Source organism: Silene latifolia, chromosome 6 (assembly GCF_048544455.1).
Source record: "Silene latifolia isolate original U9 population chromosome 6, ASM4854445v1, whole genome shotgun sequence".
In the NCBI taxonomy this organism is placed as follows: domain Eukaryota; kingdom Viridiplantae; phylum Streptophyta; class Magnoliopsida; order Caryophyllales; family Caryophyllaceae; genus Silene; species Silene latifolia.
This window is the reverse complement of record NC_133531.1, coordinates 24,262,638-24,285,203: the sequence shown is the minus strand read 5'-3', so window position 1 is coordinate 24,285,203 and position 22,566 is coordinate 24,262,638. Positions and strand designations below refer to the sequence as shown.

Genomic DNA, 22,566 nt, shown 5'->3' with positions numbered 1-22,566 from the left:
AGTAGAGATATTATAGGACTTTGTCCCACGTACAAACGATCTATCATTATCATTCTCATAATAGAATATTGATGCATACCTCCAGGATCAAAAAATTATTAAATCATCAAAATTTGAATGTCCAGAAAACCATGAAGTCCACGCCCTCTTTTTGCAGTCATATTCCAGTACCCATATTCTAGCACTTTCAGAAGAAATACTGAAAATCGCTAGTGACTTCCCAAGAAGGAACAAAAACCTCGAGGCTCTTTCTTTATCCGACTCCTTTGGCAGTTCCAAATAGGTGAACGTCTCCATATCAAAGTCAAAAGAAACAAGATGAATTGATTCATACCAATAACGGGAATAAGTACCACCCCCATGTGGATCTTTTCCAAACCAATATGCTGCTCCTAGAGAGAAAAGCGTGCTTGATCCATCATAATAGGACTGAAACATACTCTCAAAGTACCAGTTACTCATATTGATGCAATTATTCCTTACAGACTTACAGTCCACTGTCGGTCACTGAGTAGGACGCAAGGGTGGTGAACCAGGTAGGACACAAGCCGTTCATCATTGCTAGGACGTTTTAGATTTAAAGACTTGAATCTTGATAGCATGCGGATTTTACAGATATATTCCGTATTATTTTTGAAAAACAATAATTTCTCACTTTTGTTATTCATTATGCTTTTTTTGTAATTATTAGGAATCATCTAAAAAAAATATCATCAATTTTGGACGAATTTTTAACGGTGCTAAAAAGGACGTAAATTTGGAATAAATGATTCAAGATTTAATAGCATGTCAAAATGAGTTGCCAGAACATACTATCAAATAACCAATTCAGATCACTTGTATGAATGTTATGCCACTCAGCAAGTCAACATTGCAAGCTCATTAGCTGATCATGTAAGAGAAATTTCACAGATGTACAGCAAGTTATCAGACTTTAGGGTAACTCTCAAGATTCAAGAATAAGAAATATCATATTTATTGCAAGGGTGCAGCGACACTGCAGCATATTTAAAAAACACATATACGTATACCAGATAAATTCAAATTTGAACCTGCAGAATTCTAAGCATACAAAGCCGATGGACTGCGAAAGGAAAAAAAAAAAAAACTATGACAATATGCTAGGAATAGTACAAATTCTCACTAATCAAACCACAAGTGGAATGAGTATCAATTGCCATATATATAGCTGATAGACTAATAGCCAAACGTTCCTCCAAAAACCATTGGTAATTCAAACAGAAAAGTATTCATGGGAAAAACCTCAAATCACGTGCCCCGTATCCTCTGGACAACACTAAGCTCTCTGAATACAATTGCGGTTGTAAATAGGCTTTAGATTCTTTGAACTCTCGGACTTCACAACTAGCTATATTATACGACTTATTCTCACAAATAAGATAGCCACCATCACTCTCACAAAAGAAAACCTTTTCACCAATCATATACCTGAACAGTTGATAACCATCCGGACTTGGTTTCCCTGAGAACCTTTGAGTCCATGTCTCCTTTTCATTGTCCTGTTCTAACACCCATATGCTGGAAGCAACCTCGGAAATTCTGAAAATCGCTAGTGATTCTTGAAGAAGAAATAGAAACATAAATGAGACTCCTTCATTCCAACTAGATGGCAGTTCCAGAAAGGCAATTTCTTCCTTATCAAAGTCAAAGGAACCAAGATGAGTTAATCCATTCCTATCTTCATCAATATTCCCAAGCCAATATGCCACTCCTTTCATGAAAACATTAGCTGGTAAACAAAAAAATGGCCGAAACAGCCCAAAAGTATTTGGGAAACTGATATTCAACATATCATTTCTAACAGCCCATTGTTGATCACCGAGTATATAAACAGCCCAAGATATCTTCCCTGGCTTTTCAAGTGCACTATTTTTAGGAATCGCAATAACTTTATAATGCTTACTAACAGGAGCGTATCCAAACACATAATAACAATCCGATGACGAGGAAAATGGGCAAGCTGGAATTACCAATGATTTACAAATACAAGGGTTCCACAATCTCAATTCTTTCCGGAAAGGAGAACCATCAGTTCTACTAACAAGGATCAACCCATTACAACTACCGACAATACGGTACACGTACAAACCAGATTTCCCGAATATGATACCGGTTTCTCGAAGCGTTTTAGCATGAAGAACTGTCAACAAACACCCAGACCACCCATTATCACGGTATTCCAACGGCCCAAGGATTAATAATGATGTCCTATTATTTCCAGAATTGGGGATTTGGGAAAACTGAAGATGAGTTTGAATAAAATCAGGGTTATCAATAAAAGAGCACCAAGATTTACATACGCACCTGAATTTTAATAGGGTTTTCGCCGGCAATTTTTCCAAGATCTGAGTCCAAATTTCGGAAGGCAAGTACTTGAATTCAGAAATCTGGGTCAAATGATTGTTTCTGCTCGATGAATTTTGGGGCTTCCTCCTCCTCCTCTTCATTGTTTACAGCCTAAATTTTAGGGAATGAGGATTTTCGATTTTCGATTTTCGATTTTCGATTTTCGATTGAAGTGATAATCATAATTTTACAACCTAATTTTTCTAGGCAAATTCTTGTTTGAGTTCATACTTCATACTTCATACTAGACCGGTCAAATTCTGACACTATCCGAAAACACAACCTTTATCTGACCCGTTTTTTAGGATCAAGATCCAAACATTTCAGCCCGGCGATCCGTTTGATCCAAATTGAAAATAACGGGTTATTTTCAAATACTACTCCATTAAACTCCATTCTACCTATTTGTGTTTTGCACAAATATTAAGAAAGGTATGGTTTGGTGGAAATATTGTAATAAGTAATGGGGTATGATGTAAATAAGTGGGGGTATGAGTGGAAAATGGTGGAGTTTGATGTAGAAGTAGTGGCGTATGAGTGACAAATATTGTAAATAAGTAATGGGGTATGAGTAGACCTGTCAAAATTTGACCCGACCCGGAAACCCGACCCGACCCGACCCGTTTTTTCAGGGTTACAAACCCGGTTTTTTCGACCCGCGACCCGTTTGACCCGAACCCGAAATGACCCGTTATTTTAGGGTCGAGACCCGACCCGTTGGGTCAAAGGTAAATCAAGAATTTTATTAAAATATTAATATTTATATATTATATTTGAAAAAATAGTTAAAAAAATATTTTTTTTATTACTTAAAATTACAAAAATAACTAAAAAGTTAATTTTATATAACTTTTATAATATTTAATAATAAAATAATTATTAAAAAAACTTTATTTTAATAATTATGTCAATATAATTAATGTAAACGTTGAATATCATTAAAATATTAATTTTAAATATGATTTACATTTTAAAAAAATATTTTTTTAATTAAAAAAATCGTTTAAAAAAGACGTTAGAAATTATTTCTTGACCCGTATTCTGACCCTAACCCGACCCGTGACCCGTATAACCCGACCCGTATTCGACCCGACCCGTATTCTGACCCGACCCGTATGACCCGACCCGGGACCCGACCCGCCCGACCCGTTTGACAGGTCTAGGTATGAGGATAAAATAATTATTTGACATTTTTATTTAGGAAATAGGTAGAGACGTAGAGTGGAGTTGAATGGATGAAAAAAGAAATATGGTAGAGTGGAGTTGAATGGAGGAAGTACAAATCAAGAATTTTATGAAAATATTAATATTTAAATATTATATTTAAAAAATAGTTAATTTTTTTTTATTACTTAAAATTACAAACACAAATTAAAAGTCAATTAAATAGTTAACTTTTATAATATTTAATAATAAAAAATTATTATAAAAAATATTTTAATAATTATGTCAATATAATTAATGTAAACATTGGATATGTAAGTTTTAAAATGTGTTAGAAATTATTTCTTGACATGTATTCTAATTTAACCCGACCCGTATTTTGACCCAATCTATTTCACAAGTCGAGTTCAGACCGGCCTTTTTTATCTGAAATAATACGAATAAAAATTGAGATCATTTTATGATAAAATATAAATATTTTTTGTATCATAAATCTTATGTTAAAAAGTGATGACTTTAGTTAAATTGAATCCCGTCAATCTAGTGATAAGAGTGGAGATGCGGGGGACTCTTATCACTATATAAGGCGCGAAAGTGGTAATTAAATCCCTTAACTTTGTTTAATTGTGAAATTAGGCCCCATAAGTTTTATTCGGAGTAATCAAGCCCTTTAAGTTTCACCAATAGTGAAATTCAACCCCATTTTTAAAATTTTCACAAAAAATTTAATTTAAAACATTTTATATTGTATTAAACAATTTATTAAATAACTAAAAATTACTAATTGCAACTATATGAATTTCTACTTAATTTATTAATCATTGAATAACACTTTTATATACATATATAGTAAATTATTTTATAATTTATATAATATTCATACATATATAATAAATTGTCTATATATTATAAAATTCAAAATAAAACAACTTTCAATATTTAATATAAATATAAAAGTTCTTAAATTATAAAAAAAAATATTTTATATTTGATAAATTGTATTAAAAATGATTTTAATATAAGAATTTGATGAAAATTAAGAAAATGAGGTTAAATTTCACTTTTGGTAAAACTTAAGGGGCTTGATTGCTCCAAATAAAACTTATGGGGCCTAATTTCACAATTGAACAAAATTAGAGGGCCTAATTACCACTTTCGCCTACCTGTATAAAGTATTATAGATGGAGAGGTGGAAAAAAAAGTTAAATTATGTGATTAATCAATCTTTAAGAACATGATTAAGGAAAGAGTTAAATAAATCACATTTTCCTGTCAAGTCAAACCCAAAATTAACTTTTTTTGACAGAAAATGTTAATTAGTACTTATGTTTTTTTTTTCTATATGGTAACCTCATTTTTAACAAAGTTGGCTTTAACTGGCCATAATTCACAATCAAAACTTCTGAAAGCGGCGATTTTTTTTTCAAATTGACCGAATTTACGAGATTTTTGATCTGGAAAAAAAAGGTTTCAGTTTCTGAACTCGTGGCAAGAAGTACGGCTAATCAAACTTTAAACTTTGACTGACCGTACCTCTTTCTAGCGAGTTCCGAACGCGCTTTTTTTTTTCCAAATTGACCGCGTTTATGATATCCTTGATTTTTTTAAAAAAATCGCCGCTTTCAAAACGCATGGTTGTGAGTTATGGCTAGTCAAATACGTTTTTTGTTGAAAATGAGGTTACCATGTAGAAAATAAAAATACATGGGGTTACCACGTAAAATATCCCAAAAAATAATACTCCCTCAATTTTTTTATATATGACTTTCTCACATTTCGAGATACTCCCTTCTCTCTTCAATGTCTCTTAAAATATAGACTAAATATTATGATATGTATACTCATATGAAAGAGTTTTTCGTACGGAATTTAATAGTACCATTTTTATATTTTTTGAACAAATATATTTTTGTAAATATTAAAGTCAAAGGCTTACCTCGTAAATGCAAAACGTCATATATAAAAAAGTGGAGGGAGTATTTGGTACCTATTACTAAGGGCTTGTTTGGTTGCACATTAAAATCATGGGATTTTAAACTTCCTAGGAAGTGTAAAACCATGATGTTGTTTGGTTGCCAAAATCATGGGAAGTAGAACTTCTCACATGAATCTACTTCCTCCATTATGTGGGAAGTCACTCACCAAGCCCCCCTTTGGTCATTGGAACTTCCCACATGAATTAACTTCCCACATGCAAACCAAACACTTTTTGGGAATTCACATGAATTGGAAATTCATGTGAACTTGAAGTTCCCGGGAACTTTAGTTCCCTTATGTCAACCAAACAAGTCCTAAGTGACCTAAAAGTTAGATACATTATCACAATCGTCAATCGTCACGGATGATTGGGCGTATGCGAAAATATGAGTATAATCTAAATTACCAATCAAACAACTGTAGTAATAAGAAGCATATAACTGTAGTTAGGACCTGGTCTTTTGGACTTCTATTTGCCTTTTTAAGTTCAGTTTCTATAAGTTCAGTTTAGTTCTTATAAGTTCAGTTCAGTTCCTATAAGTTCAGTTCAGCTCTTATAAGTTCAGTTCAGTTCCTATAATTTCAGTTCAGCTCTTATAAGTTCAGTTCAGTTCCTATAAGTTAAGTTCAGCTCCTATAAGTTCAGTTTAGACAAGTTCATACAACTTATATTAGGCCATGTTCTTTTGGACTGAAATTGTCTGAACTGAACTGAACTGAACTTAATGGAGCTGAACTGAACTGAACCGAATTTAATAGAGCTGAACTGATCTGATCTAAACTGAAATAAAAATAAAAGATTATAATAATAATAAAATTAATACCAATAATAATAGTAAATATTATAACAATATTGTTCATTATTATTATTATTAATATATTAATATAATATAATAATATATATAAAAAAATAGTAATATAATAATAAATATAGTAATAATAATAATAATAATATATTAGTAATATAAATGATAAATTATTAATAATAATATAATACTAAATAATACAATATATTAATTATAATAAGTAAAAAATAAATACGATAAGTATAATATAATATAAATATTATAAATAATTGTAACAATTAATATAAATAATAATAATATATGTAATATAATAATAAAATTAAAAATAATAATAATAATAACAATAAATATGTTATTAATAATATTAATCAAAATGAATATATTATAATAAATAATAAATATAGTATAATATAACAACAACAACAACAACAATAATAATAATAATAATAATAATAATAATAATAATAAAAGTTGTTCCGGGTATGAATTCCGAAGCAGGTTTGTTTACCACGCTAGCTTTGTCGAATAATGCCTCGTCTAGCCTTGACTGCTCTCCTCGGCCTCTCCTGCAACAACGAGCAAAGCAATCGAGGGCTTGGCTTTGTGCCAAGCGTACTCACTCCGACGCTCAAGTCAGTGAACTTATTGTGATTAAGTAGTATGTAGCTCGCGGACGTGTATTGTAGAGAGATGAGAGAGATGATACCAATTTAAGTGGTCTTTAGGTTAGATTCTGGATCCCTTCCTCAATGAGGATTGAGGAGTATTTATAGACTTTCACCTTTTGTCATGTAGTGGTCAAGTGGGCCAAGTGGCATAGCAGGTGGAAAGACTGATCTACCCTCGGCCGAGGGACCTATAGCAGGCCGGCGAGCCTGGTTGACTCCATGCCGAGGGTTCTTGGATATGAGTACGCGGGTATGGGCCCCGGCTGGTAGGTTGCCATGCCGAGACCCAGGCTGACAGGCCGAAAGGCTGCATCGGCTGGGATGTCTAAGTCATTGGCTTGCTGTGGATATCTTTGACCTCGTTCAATATGTTGACTTGGTCAGCGGTGCAGAATATGCCCCATCAATTTGCCCCCAGCGTAGTCTATGCCGTGGTATGGGCTCCGATGTATGCTGAGATGTATGCTGAGTGCATATTCTGTGCAAGTGAAAATTTTCTGCCCCGGCTTTTTCTCCCTCGGCTTACTTCTGTACAGGCCGTACCGTATCCCCCCTCCACATGGATGTGTAATGGACATCAAAATGTGGAAGAGAAGGTGCTTCTGGCCGGCGGAGCCAAGGTTGAGAGTGCCGGTGTATTTTTGATTGCCCCGGCCGGTGCTGCCTAGCTTGGTTAGTCGTGTTGCCGGCGGAGAATAGATACTTTAGGAGTTTTGCTGAGGAAGATGAATAGGCAAAGGGATATGAAGGGGCGTGTTGAAGACGCTTGGTTACTGTTGCTCTGATTGACATTCAACTGTTGCGTCGATTGACATTCCGTGTACGCATGCCTGACATGTGTCCCTTCGTTGATTGGCTGATGCTTCATGGGCTGCGTTTTGATTGGTCCTCCTTTATGGGCCTTTGCCTATAAATACCAGATCAATGAATGAAATTGGTTAATAATTTCATTCATTCTAAAAAAATTTCTTCTTTCCAAAATTCCAAGTCTTTCCCTCTCTTCCGATCTTCAGAATTTTTACGTCGGCGTAGCATTTTTCTTCAAGGTAAACTTAAAGAAAACCTTTTCAACTTTTTGTTTTGTTTAAGTAATTGTTGTGAACCATGTCTTCTACGATGCGGTCCCAAGATGCCGTGCGCCGGGGTTCCCCGTCGCGTTTTGATGAGGAGGAGGCGGTAGCCGCAATTCCGTTAAGGTCGAGGGGCCCTAGGTCTCCTTCTCCCGAAGTTGACCATAGAGTTCGGAGCAAGTGGGAAGATGATGTTGATGATGAGGAAAGGAATCCTTCCGTGCGGAGAGGGCGACAGCCTTGCATCATTACGATGTCACGTACCATCGGCCCCAATCGTGCTTGGACCGATGAGCTCGCCCCGCTGCTCGCTCGAATTTTTCGAAGAGCACTTCTTTTTTGGCAAGGGGTACAACATTGTCATCCCCGGAGAGGGCCAGGCCGTCTGTTGCCCTCCCCCGAGTCACATCGGCGTATATATGAGGCACTTGGAGTATGGTCTCCGTTTCCTCTCAATATGTACGTCTCTTCCATAATTCAAAGCGATGAACGTTGCAGCGGCGCAGCTTCACCCTTTGGCCGTTAGGACTATAGTCGGCTTCGTGTGGTCGTGTCGCTCAGGGGGTGATCCCAACGGTAAACTTATTCCGCCGAATTCATTTTCTTCGAATGAATGTTCAAGGTGGCCGGGGTGGTATAGCGTCCCGATCGAGCCAGGCTATCTCACCGTGCCTAAGCTCACCTCTTGCAAGGGCTGGAAGGAACGGTGGGTGTATGTCGAGGTCCCAGATGATTATCCGTTGCCTCGGTCTTTTGAGCACCACGTTAACTTGCGGTGCGAGAGCAAAGGGGAGCGTGAGAAGATGATCCCCAAGGGCAAGAATAAGATGGACGCTGGGAGTGTCTATCTTAACGAGGACGAGAAGCAGGCACTGAAGCTTTTCGAGGTCGATGATGATGGGGCGCCGAAGGTTTGGTTGCCCCCGACGCAAGTCATCTTGATGGACGAGCCGCTTTGCTATGTCGGCCTCATACCGGCCCTAGCACAGGGTGAGTGGGGTCGGTGTGAGGCCCATTTCTGCTTTAATGTTTCTCGTTGTTTGTTTCTTGACATGTCCCTTTGTCTAAGTTTTACTTTGTTTCTTTCACAGAGCACTTTGGTCCCGAACTGTCTGAGCAACTCCTCGAGAAGATGGGGCTGGACAAAGACGGAAACGTTAAGGAGAAGAATCCGAAGGTCGATGTGCATGACCGCCGTCCGTCGCCTACTGACCTCTTGAAGGGCTTGGATGAGACGGCGGCTCAGGCCAAGGTAGCTGCTGTCGTGCCTCGCCGGATCCGAAAAGCCAAGTCTACGGCGGCGACGGTGTCAACCTCGGTTCCGCCTCAACCAGAGGTGGAGGTCGTTGACATTGTCGATGGAGAGGATTCCGATGCTGAGGGATCTCCGCTTAGGCGTAAGAGGAAAAGATCTACCCATGCCACCGATGCTTCTGCTTCCGACGCTCATGTTAATGCCAGCGCCGAGGAAACGGGTCAACCGGCCAAGAAGAGCAAGCCCTCCGGTACAGTCTAACTTGCGGCTCGGTTAGCCGGCTCATTAGATATACCCGATGACCGGCTCTCTGGTATGTCCATGAACGTTGACGTGGACTCTTTGGTTGAATTTTTGTAGATCAACCGGCGCAGTCATCCCACCATCGAGCGGCGAGTTGAGAAGAGGCCTATGCGGACGGCGGGAAAAATGTCGACTCCGTACTCGCGTCGATATCCAACGACCGGCTCATAGCGGAGGGTACAAAGCTGAGCAAGAAGGTTGGGATTTGGTCTGAACTGGTCGGCTCTCGTATTAGGGAGCAAGAAAAGGCTTTGGCCGAGACGGGGCCGTTGATAGAGCAGCTGAGGCTCGATGTTGTTGCCGCAAAGGGGGTGGCCGGAAAGGCTAAGCATGACCTCCTTGCCGCACAAGCGCGGTCGAGGAAATTGAGAAGTCTGCTTTGTCGGCCGAGAAGGCCAAGGTAGAGGTGGCGACTCTGCCGCCGCCGCCAGTCAAGGAGGAACGGGACCGGTACAAGGGCGGCTACGACGTTGTTGTCGCCCAAAGGAGGAGTCGAAAAGGGCGTATCGGCTCAAGCGTAGTCGCATAGGGAGACTAGTGCTATCCTTGCCCAAAGGGAGAAGGATATTGAGACACTTCAAAACACGCTTCTCCCACGCATGTGTGCTCAGTATAGGGACCTGACCGAAGAAGCTTTCAGGGAGGTGGTAGATGAGGTCTATCCGGATGGCTCCTTTCTGTGGACAAAATTTGACGAGCTGTTCGATGATAGGCTCGAAGCTAAAGAGAAGGCTGCGGCGGATAAGGCTGCCGAGGATGCCAGGGCCAAGAAGGAGGAGGAGGCGGCCGCAACGGCGGCCCTTGCGAGAGAAAGACGAGGGCGGCCGGGAGGAGTCCGCCGATCAAGGCGGTGAGGATGCTAAGGCTGCTAAGAAAGCTGCGGCGGATAAGGCAGCTGAGGATGCTAAGGCTGCCAAGAAAGCTGAGGATGCCAGGGCTGCCCAGATTGCATCTAAGTCGCTCACCGAGGGTAACGCTGGCGATGGCGGTAAGGGCAAGCAAGAATGTGCATAGGGAGACGGGCGGTCGTCACCACTCACTGGCGTCTCGGATAGCTTCACTATTCGGGGCCAACTATTAAGCCTTTTCTCCCCGCCATCCTTTTGGCGCTTCAAAGAACCAAATCAAAACCTTTTGCTTTACTTTTCCTTGTATTTTTGTAAGACCTTGGTAGGTAGAATCTTGGCTTATCCCAAAGGGGACTACTGCGTCCGTACTTCTCCTTCTTGTGACTTCGTTATTTTTTCTTAATGAGATTTTGCTTGCTTTGCCTCTGGCTTGGCCGAGGCCTTTTGATTTATTCCTTCACTTGTCTTCTTGCGTTAATTAATTGAGCGCTTTTCGTTTTTACCTTTGGCTTTTAGCCGAGGCAGTTTAGAATGCGTGTCTCAACTGTGTTTAACGTCTTTAAACTCGGTCTTAATTTGCCGAGGGCAGTTGCGTTAATTAATTGAGCGCTTTTTCGTTTTTACCTTCGGCTTGGCCGAGGCAGTTAGAATGCGTATCTCAACTGTGTTTAACGTCTTTAAACTCGGTCTTAATTTGCCGAGGGCAGTCGCGTTTCACTCGTCTCTTCCCGGCCAATTACCGGGGCAACGGAGTTTACGTTTTGACCGCCGTTGAACATATGTTAGCATATCGGCTCGTCCCCCCGTCACTCCCGTTAAAGGCCGGGATGATCGGTGATCGAGGTTTTGGCGCTGTCTGCTGTGTACATATGTTTGGTATGCCTTCTGATTGGGGTGGATTAACACTTTGATGAAAAACTTGGATGATTCCTCATTAGATATGAATATGCATTGGGGTGCCAACAATTGTTTTGGGCAACTCTGCTGTTATACAAAGTATTTTCTGAGATTGTCGGTGTTCCAATGGCTCATCAAAGGTATATCTCCCATGTCCGTCAGCCGGTATGTACCCGGCCTCATTTCTTCAACTACCTTGTAGGGACCCTCCCAGTTGGCCGTCAACTTGCCATGGATGTTTCCTTTGTTGGTGGCAGCTGACTTCCTTAGGACCAGATCTCCTACTTTTAAGTCCCTTTTGTGGACTCTTCGGTTGTAGGCCCTTTTCATTCGGCTCTGATATACTGCTAAGTTGAGGCGTGCCGTATCTCGGCTTTCTTCGACCAGGTCCAGGGAGGTTCTTAGGCCTTCCTCGTTTTCATCTGGGTTAAAAGTGGCCGTTCTGAATGTTGGCACCGTTGCTTCAATCGGCAGGACTGCTTCGGACCCGTAGACTAGGTGAAAAGGACTGTACCCCGTTGCTTCTTTCTCCGTGGTCCGGAGGGACCATAGTACGCCGGGTAGCTCATCGGCCCATCTTCCCTTGAGGTCTTCAACTGTCTTCTTCAAGCCGTTGAGGATCGTTTTATTGGCCGCTCCGCCGTCCGTCCGTTGCTGCGGGGGTGGCGACGAGGAGTACGCAAATTTGACGCCGAGTTCTTCCAACCAGCTCATTATTGTGTCACTCCAAAATTCTCGGCCATGGTCGAACACCATGACTTGGGGTAACCCAAAACGAGTTATGACATTTTCCCGCATCACCTTTCTTACGCCGCCGCAGCTTTTGCAGCCGCCACGCCTCAACCCATTTGGTGAAGTAGTCGACGGCGACTATTAGGAACTTTCTTCCTCCGGATGCCGTTGGGAATGGCCCTAGTAGATCCATCCCCCACCGTGCAAAGGGAAGGGGATTAAGCACCGTTGCGAGTCTCGGGAAGGTGCGTGTATCACCGGAGCGTGCATCCGATACCGTTGCATTTTCGGTTTTGTTTACGGAATCCTCAAGCATGGTGGGCCCGAAGTAGCCGGCTCGGAGAGCTTTGTGGGCTAGTGTTCTTGCCCCCATGTGATGACCACGAGATGCCTTCGTGTATTTCGTCGCAAGATTAGCTCTGCATCGGTTGGACCGACACACTTCAGAGTGGCCTTGTCACGGACCTCTGTATAACTCTCCTTCAAATACCAAGTACCTTCTGTGCGATCCTCTTTATCTTTTGTGAGAGATTGCGGTCCTCCCAGAACTCATTTGTCGGTTTAAACCTCTTTATCGGAGTCATCCATGTCGTCTCGGCTTCCACGTCGCACACCATGCCGATGGTTTCGTCAATGCTTTTAGCGTTCTCGATGTCCACCAAAGACGGCACGGCGGTGATATTCTTTATGGTCGAATCGCGGCGAGAGAGAGCGTCGGCCGGTTGTTCTCGGACACTGGGATGTGTCGCATTTTGAATGACTTCAATTTTGAGGTCTCGGCTCTTACCTTTTCCAGGTATCTTACCATCCCATCGTCCCGAGCTTCGTACTCTCCTTCGTATTGGTTAGTCACCAAGAGAGAGTCTGTTTTCAAAATGATGTGTTCTGCCTCGGCGGCTCTGGCTAACTCAACTCCGGTTATCACCGCCTCATATTCGGATTCGTTGTTTGAGGTCGAGAAGGTAAACTTCAAAGCGTACTCGAACTCGTCCCGTTTGGGCCGATGATAAGGATGCGGCTCTGAGCCGTTCGTGTGGAGGATCCATCGGTATATACCTCCCACATGCCTGGGCACGATTCTTCCTGATACGTGCACTCGGCCAAGAAGTCTGCCAGCGCCTGCCCCTTTATCGAAGGCCTTGGTTTGTATTGAATGCCGAAGCCAGATAGCTCCACTGCCCATTTGATAAGTCTGCCTGATTGTTCGAATTTTTCCAGTGTTTTCTCCAACGGCTGGTCGGTTAAGACCGTCATGGGATGTGCGTCGAAGTAGGGTTTCAACTTCCTTGCGGCAACAACCACGGCAAAGGCCGCTTTTTTCAATCGGCGGGTAGTTTCTCTCGGGCAACAACGATGTGTGGGTGATAAAGTAGATTGGGTCTTCTTGCTTGTTCTCTTCTCGACGATCACGGCACCGACCGTGGCCGAGGTAATCGCTAAGTATAGATATAGCGTTTCCCCGGCGTCGGTGCCGGACGGGGTCGGGAGAGTTTGCGATGGGCTTTCGCTTGTTTGAAAGTCGTGCTTTGTTCTTCCCCCAAAGAAAGTCTTTATTCCCCTTCAACACTTTGAAGAAAGGGGTGCTCTTGTCGGTGACCGAGAGATAAAACGGCAAGGGCCGCCATCCTTCCTGGTCGCATCATAACCTCCTTTCGATCCCTCGGCTCCGGCAGTCGAGAATTGCTTGGACTTTCTCGGATTGGCATCAATTCCCCCGGCGCCGACAAGCACACCGAGGAACTTACCCGCCCGACACCGGTTGCACTTTGTCGGGTTAAGCTTCATCTTGTATTTCCTTAGTGAACAAAATGTCTCGTGTAAATCGGCTAAGTGCTCGCCGTCAGACTTGCTCTTGACAATAGCATCGTCGACGTAGGCCTCAATGTTTCGCCCTTTTTGATTTTGGAATATTTTGTCCACCAGTCTTGTGTAAGTCGCGCCGGCATTTTTCAAACCAAACGGCATCATTTTGTACATGTAGGTGCCGTGTATGGTGATGAATGCGCATTTAGGCATGTCTTCCTCTGCCATGAATACCTGATGGTATCCTGAAAAGGCGTCGAGCAGGCTCAGCATTGTGTAGCTCGCCGTCGCGTCTATTAGGCTATCTATCCGAGGCAAGGGGTAGCAATCTTTCGGGCACGCTTTATTAAGTTGCGTAAAATCAACACACATCCTCCACCCCCCTGATGACTTTTTAACCATTACAACATTAGCTAGCCATTCAGGGTACGTACAAGGGATGATAAAGCCTGCATCTAACAACTTATCAACCTCGGCCTTGATGGCATCTTCCTTTTCGGCCGAGGAGTTTCTCACCCTCTGCTTCACAGGGCGAGCGCCGGGAGTACGTTCACTTGTGAACGATGACTTCTCGGCTTACACTGGCATCTCGGCGGCCGAGTACGCAAAGACGTCTTTGTTCCTTCTCGGCCAGTCTAGGAGATCGGCCCTGAATTTTGGTTCCAGGCCGACACCGACAGTCACGGTGCGTCCTGGATCAATCTCTATCTGTTCGGTCTCAGCCCCTTCGACCATGGCGACGTGGTTGGTGCTCATCGGTTCGTCCTCCTGTCTTAAGGATGGGTTCTTCCCTTTCTCCTCTTTCTTTGCCACTTTGAAGGATTGCATGTTGCATCCTCTGGCCGATATTTGGACGTTGACCACCTCGTCTTTTTCGTTCTTTGAGACGAGTTTATGAACCTCCCCGCGGTCCGAGACATACATCGTGTCGGGCCCGATGGACATCACAAAGATCGACCTCACTCAGGGTGACACGACCGATGAGAACATTGTATGCGGATGAGCCGTCGATGACCACGAACTCGGACATCACATTCTTGGCCGCGTCGGACCGGCCGAACATCACCGGTAACTTGATAGACCCCGGGGGGACCAAGCCTGCCCCGAGAAGCCGTACAATGGGTTGGTGCATGGGCTAAGGTCCGCAATTTTCAGTGCCGAGCCCCGTAAAGCACTCCCCGAACATGATGTTCGTGTAAGCACCCGTGTCAATCAGGCATCTCATGACCAGGTGGTTGGCTATGTCTAAGTGGACTACGAGTGGGTCGCTATGTGGGGCGATGATTCCTTCGTAGTCCTTCTTCCCAATGGTTATGTTCGGGATGTTGGAAGGGCGGGCCGCTGTAGTGGGCACGAAGTTGACGGCCTGATACAGTTCGTTCAGGTGTCGCTTGTGCCCGTGAGCGGATCCGCCGTTCTCGTTTCCCCCGATGACAACATGAATTGTTCCTATTCGTTGAAAGACGGATTTTTTATCTGAGCCGCCGGTGCTATTCTTTTGGCCTCCGGCAACATATTTGCCGAGGCTCCCTTTTCGGATCAGTTCTTCAATGGCATTCTTCAAATGCCGGCAGTCGTTGGTTAAGTGACCGGTGTGGCCGTGGTACTCACAAGATGCAGGCTCGTGTCACCGTCCCCCCTAGGTTTGGGGGCCTTTCCCACTTCGCCCCTCGTTTCGCTCGGGAGAAGACCTCGGCGGCCGATACGACCAGGGGGGTGTGATCTTTGTACTTCTTATGGTAGTACGGACCTGAACTCCCCCCGGCGTCCGCTAGGTTCTGCTTCCTGGCGGGCCTGTCGGTCCGCGACCTATTATTGTCACGGCGCCCTTCATCCGGCTTGTCCTCCCGGTGGCTCTTTCTTTCTGAGTGCCCGGCTTCGCCGTGGCCTACCCATATTTTGTGATAGTCTTCGACCTTAATGGCCTGGTCGGCCAATTTCCTGGCGGACTCAAGGCTCAGGCCACCGCACTTGATGAGCTCGTTTTTCAAGTCCCCTCTGGGGAGGCCTTTCATCAGTGCGAAGGCCGCTAGTTCGCTGTTCAGCTCCCTAATCTGCTGAACCCTGGCATCGAACCTTTTCACATAGCTTCGAAGTGACTCGCCTCCCTCCTGCCTGATGGTCAGGAGATCCGACGTCTCGACGGCTCTCCTTTTATTGGTAGAGTACTGGGCCAAAAACGCGTCTCTTAGGTCGGAATAGGAGTATACCGACCCATCGGGTAGCCCCTTGTACCAGCTTTGCGCCATTCCAACCAAGGTCGTTGGGAAAACTCGGCACCAGACCTCGTCAGGTTGCTCCCACACCGACATGTGAGACTCGAAAGCCTCGGCATGGTCGGTTGGGTCGCCCTCTCCTTTGTATGATATAGACGGTAGCTTTAGCTTTGGCGGCACCGGGGTCTCTAGGACGTAGGCACTGAGGGGCTGTCTGACCACGTGTCTAATGACACGCGGCGATCGGCTCCTCGCATCCCTAGTCCGACCCCTCTCCCCGTGGCGGGAAGGGCTTCTTCTCCGACTCTGGTGAGTCGGACTCCTTCTTTGACTCTGGTGAGTCGGACTCCTTCTCCGACTACGGTGAGTCGAACTCCTTTCGCTCGTCTGGGGCATGCCTCGTGGGTGTCGCGGCGACATCGTCCTTCCGCGAGTGCGGGAAGGGCTTAGTTCTACCACTGACACCCTGGGCTCCCCCGGCGTCTTGGTAGTCTCAGCCTCTCTTAGTGCTTCGTTCAGGTTTCTCGGAGTCATCTTTTGGGCCCTAGCTTCCTGGACGGGTCCCGCCGCTCTTGCCGGTGTGACAGTGTGAGCCGGCGCGCTGACAATCAGGTCCAGGAGCTGTTTCAGTTTTGCTGCATCAACCACACGTCCCATGATGGTGACCTGGTCGGCGGGCAGCGGCGTATCTGGCATTATTGGCATCCCGAACTCCGGTTGAATTATCCATTTGGTGGAGGGCCGCACAACTCAATGTGGACGGTATCACCTGGGTGAAGGGGCTCTTCGGTTACGAACACCTCTTGTTCTTTTGACATCTTCTTAGCTTTTTGGGTGGGTTTTTTTTTTTTTTTTTTTTTTTTTTGTTTGGGAATGACTAGCTTCTAGTATCTGTTTTTTCCCCACAGACGGCGCCAATTGTTCCGGGTATGAATTCCGAAGCAGGTTTGTTTACCACGCTAGCTTTGTCGAATAATGCCTCGTCTAGCCTTGACTGCTCTCCTCGGCCTCTCCTGCAACAACGAGCAAACTGAGGGCTTGGCTTTGTGCCAAGCGTACTCACTCCGACGCTCAAGTCAGTGAACTTATTGTGATTAAGTAGTATGTAGCTCGCGGACGTGTATTGTAGAGAGATGAGAGAGATGATACCAATTTAAGTGGTCTTTAGGTTAGATTCTGGATCCCTTCCTCAATGAGGATTGAGGAGTATTTATAGACTTTCACCTTTTGTCATGTAGTGGCCAAGTGGGCCAAGTGGCATAGCAGGTGGAAAGACTGATCTACCCTCGGCCGAGGGACCTATAGCAGGCCGGCGAGCCTGGTTGACTCCATGCCGAGGGTTCTTGGATATGAGTACGCGGGTATGGGCCCCGGCTGGTAGGTTGCCATGCCGAGACCCAGGCTGACAGGCCGAAAGGCTGCATCGGCTGGGATGTCTAAGTCATTGGCTTGCTGTGGATATCTTTGACCTCGTTCAATATGTTGACTTGGTCAGCGGTGCAGAATATGCCCCATCAAAAGTAAAAATAATAATAATACTATAATAATAATAAATATTAATACTTTATACTACTAATATTGTCATTAATCATAATAATAATATAATAAATAAATATATTAAATAAAATAATAAAAACAATAATAAAAACAATAGTAATATAACAAATATATATTAATATAATAATAAAAATATTAAATAAATTATTATAATAATAATAATGATAATGATAACAGTAAGAATATAAAATAAGAATAGTATTATTACTGTTAAACTGAAATGAACTGATCTTAACTGAACTGAACTGAATGGAGCTGAAATGAACTGAACTGAACTTAACAGAGCTGAACTAAACTGAACTGAAACTAAATCTAAAAGAACAGGGCCTTAACTATAAATTCATACCCTTTTTTTAATTTTGACGAATTGAAAAAAATAATACCATTTTCATTAAAATCAATGCAAAAAAAATCCAATATTAAAATTATCCTATATACATTATTCTTAAAAAGAAATAGATGGTTAGAAAAAAAAATAGATGGATTTGATGATGTCAATGAAAATGAAGATGAAAGTGACGAGTATGATGATAATATGGAATAAATGGTTAGAAAAAAAAAATGTAATATGTAATTTATTTTTTATTGTAATGTATTGTAGTAGTTGTAAAAAAAATATACTCCCTCCTATTCACTATATTCTTCCCTATTTCCTTATTCGGATTATTTGGGTTTTCTTCCCTATTTCCTTTTTTGGGTTGATTTGTGTGGTCCAAATTCAATTGCATGTGGGTAGTGTGTTTTGTGTGGTCCAAATTCACTTGCTTATTTCTTGTGCAAAAAGGAAAGGGGAAGAATATAGTGAATAGGAGGGAGTATATATAAAGCATAAAATTTTTATAAGTTCAGCTCGACTTCTATAAGTTCAGCTCATATAAGTTCAGTTCAGTTCCTATAAGTTCAGCTCTTATAAGTTCAGTTCAGCAAATAGAAGTCCAAAAGAACAGAGTCTTATTAACATGAGAAATCTAAAAAAAATGAGAAAACTAAAGAGGGATTGCGCAAGCTATAAATACGACTGGGGTAGAATAATATGGGGGTTTAACTAGTTAGTACGGATAATACATATCCCCACGGATCAAACAAGAAGATGGATGAGTAGCCGGAAAATACTTGTGTACTCCGGGAGGATGGTACTCCTTCCACTCAAAAGCAATTCACAAAATAGAATATTTTAATAGCTTGAGTGTAAGGAGTACCGTACTCCTGGAGTACACAAGAATTTTTCTGAGTAGCCATTGCCATATCTATGGTTGATTGAATAACAGCCGGATGTTTTTCCACCATTGGTAAGACAAACATAGTCGTAATCTCTTATTCATGCTTTTTTTTTGTTCCCATTTTTTAGGGATTAAAAAACATATTGTTTGTGTAGGAACCACAATGTTCTTTGATGATATTTAATTTCCTTATAATTTCGATGATTCCAATAAAACAAATATGCTAAACCATACTCCCTCCATTATTTTATACTTCCTTCATTCAACTCCATTCTACCACTTTTATTTTTGCACACTATTCACATGTAAGCATTCAATTTCAATTTTCTCTCAATACATAAGTGAAAATATATTCATGTGGGGTTTTGTTTGATTCGTCTTTACGAGTATATTAAAAATATCTAATTTTTATAATTTTTGCAAATACATAGCTAACGATATTTAGCGCGTAAAATATGCGTTGACAAACGTGAAAAAGCAAAGTGGTAGAGTGGAGTTGAATGGAGGAAGTATATGTCATTCTCAGATTTCGAGACAGTCACTTCCCTCTTCAATATCTCTCAAAATATATGAGCTAATAATATGAAATGTATACTCTTATGAAAGCAAATTTCATGACAAATCTAACGATATGATTTTTATAATTTTTTCTAGAATATTTTTTCATAAAAATCAAAGTCAAAGGCTTACCTCGTAAAACGAAAACGTCATATATAAAATAATGGGGGGAGTATAATATACATTTATTTACTACCATAACTAGTTTTACACCCGTGCAAAAAAAATGCATGAGTCGTAACAACAGATGTTAATCGTTCAATATTGTAATAATATAAATTGTCCATAGAGACTGTATTGAATTTAATCGGGCCTCTTATTTATTATTGTAACCACATATAATGAATTAAGCTTCTTTATTCAAATGTTAAATTCAAATGACGGTATTGAAATTGTAAATATGATATTTTTTTTTTTTTTTTTTTGATGACGAGGAGGTTGGATCCTCCCCGGATACAGGACCCCACCCTGCTAGGCGCCTGTACCATGTGAGTTCTTTCCCGGGGGGATTATTCCTCTCCGGCGTCAGTCCCAGAAAGTGTTCATCTAGGGAATCGAACCCAGGACCTCGCAATTCCTCCTTAGGAGGCTTTGAGGTTACCCTGGAATTCCACTAGACTCACACATCTTGGGTTGTAAATATGATATTGTTGATGCCTGATTACTAAATAAATGTTTTTGTCTCATAATAATGCTTTGTAAGACTTCTGGTTTTTTTTTAAGATAAAGAAAATTAGTGCTGGTACTTTTTTATAATCATTAAAATCTTTACCATATGTATTTTTTTTAACATTATAATTATATGAATCTTTTTCAAATTTTGCTAAATTTTGTATATTTCTTAACATTATGAATTATAATTATATGAATGTGTTTTAATTCTTATCGAGACTTGCATTTTTTTTGTATAGGAATGTTATTTGGGTACCTATCAATAAGAAAACCAGTACAAATAATTTGTAATTTTATTCATTTTGTAATTTTTTTTAATTGTTTTCATTCAGATGTATTCCTAACATTTTAGGAAAATATATATGTATAATATGTAATTATAAAAAAAGTTAAAACTAAAATTAAAATATCGTAAACTAAAATTAAAATATAGGAGAGAGGGTAATTAAATGTGTAGGATGAACATGGGAGGTCCTACCTTAATTTTTTTTGCTTTTTAATCCTTAAAACCATGGACCAATTGGAAAGCTTTATTGGCTTCAGCTTTTATAGATAAAGGATTTGTGAATAATAGAGAGACCATTAAAAATTTTTAAACATAAATTTGAAAAACGAATACCGAAAACTATATTCGGTGAATATTTTGGAAAAAAAATATAATTGTCAGTAAAATTAACGAGTCAAATAATAATAATAAAAAAAACATAATACATAAAAATAAAAAATACTGATGTATAAGTTTAGTAATTACTCAAAGAGAAAAAAAATTTGTCGTAAAATAATTGATGTATAAGTTAGTAATTACGAACCATAGATCTACAAAGTTAAATAACAAAAAATCAAAAATAGTTTGTAAAACATACTCCCTCTATTTTTTTATATATGACTTTCTCACATTTCGTAACACTCTCTTCTCTCTTCAATATCTCTTAAAATATAAGACTAAATATTATGTTATGTATACTCATATGAAAGAGTTTTTCGTAAGAAATTTAATGGTACCATTTTTATATTTTTTGAACAAATATATTTTTGTAAATATTAAAGTCAAAGACTTACCTCATAAATGCAAAACGTCATATATAAAAAAGCGGAGGGAGTACAATGATATATTTCACATTTAATTTTTATGTTGAATTATATTTGCATTAATTAGTCAAACATATTTATGAATAACAAAATATTGTAAAATATACCGTATATTTTTTGTACGGACATAAAACTAGTACGGAGTAAGTCTCGAAGGATCACATGATTTTTTGTATAATAAATACGGATTACTAACTACTCAACGCTCCAAAATCCAACCCAATCAAACAGACAATAGTATCAAGCACTATCACACATTTCAGTATTTCACACTATCACAGTATCACTACACAAACCAAACATTCTGTCAAATCTCTCAACAAAACTTTCAATCAATGGCAGCATCAAATAACCTACAATCCCTCTCTTTACCCTTGAAAACCCGCATCCTCCTCAAATTCCTCAACCTCGTCACCGACACCGTCCGCCGCGACAACGGTACCGTCAATCGCCGCGTCTTCAACCTCCTTGATCGCCGCGTTTCCGCCAACCCCACCCCTATCAACTCCGTCTCCACTCACGACATCACCGTTGACCCCACCACCAACCTCTCCTTCCGCCTCTTCCTCCCACACCACCCAACCACCACGTCACCCATCCCCGTCATTGTTTTCTTCCACGGCGGCGGCTTCTCTTTCCTCTCCGCTTCCTCCTTTGCTTACGACGCTGTCTGTCGCCGCCTTGCACGGAGACTCAACGCCGTCGTCTGCTCCGTCGAGTATCGTCTTGCTCCGGAGAACAAGTTCCCTTGTCAGTACGAAGACGGCATTTCCGTCCTCCAATTCCTCGACACCCGCCGCCACGAAATCCCCTTGTGGCCCCAAAACGCCTCCGTGTCGCGCTGTTTTATCGCAGGAGACAGCGCGGGAGGGAATATCTCACATAATGTCACTGTCACAGCATGTACTACGCAATTCTCGGAACTCAGAGTCATCGGGTTGATTAACATACAGCCGTTTTTCGGAGGGAGGGATAGGGTTGCGTCCGAAACAGAGCTGGAGGGGGCCCCCATTGTATCTGTTGCCCGGACAAGGTGGATGTGGAACGCGTTCTTGCCAGATGGGCTAGACACGGATCATTGGGCCGTAAATGTAAGTGGACCGAATGCGGTGGATATAACAGGGTTGGATTTTCCGGAGACGCTGTTGTTTATAGGCGGATTTGATCCGTTGAAGGATTGGCAAATGAGGTATTATGAATGGTTGAGGAAGAGTGGGAAGGTGGTTAAGTTAGTTGAGTATACTACGGCTATTCATGCTTTTTATGTTTTCCCTGAGTTGCCTCAAGCTACCTTGTTGTTTGCTGAGGTTCAACACTTTATTCACAACCGACTTTCTAAATTGTAATTTTATTACTACTTGATC

At 41.6% G+C, this 22,566-nt stretch overlaps 2 protein-coding genes across 2 annotated transcripts; one reads left to right on the top strand and one right to left on the bottom strand.

The window, feature by feature from the left end:
* Positions 1-1,250: 1,250 nt before the first annotated feature.
* On the bottom strand, positions 1,251-2,468 carry LOC141587819 (F-box/kelch-repeat protein At3g23880-like). Its single transcript, XM_074409287.1, has one exon. The coding sequence runs from the start codon at positions 2,466-2,468 to the stop codon at positions 1,251-1,253; it is 1,218 nt and encodes a 405-aa protein (XP_074265388.1).
* An 18,855-nt stretch (positions 2,469-21,323) lies between these two features.
* On the top strand, positions 21,324-22,566 carry LOC141586544 (putative carboxylesterase 18). Its single transcript, XM_074407803.1, has one exon. It carries the CDS (start codon positions 21,538-21,540, stop codon positions 22,546-22,548), a length of 1,011 nt encoding a protein of 336 aa, XP_074263904.1. The 5' UTR covers positions 21,324-21,537; the 3' UTR covers positions 22,549-22,566.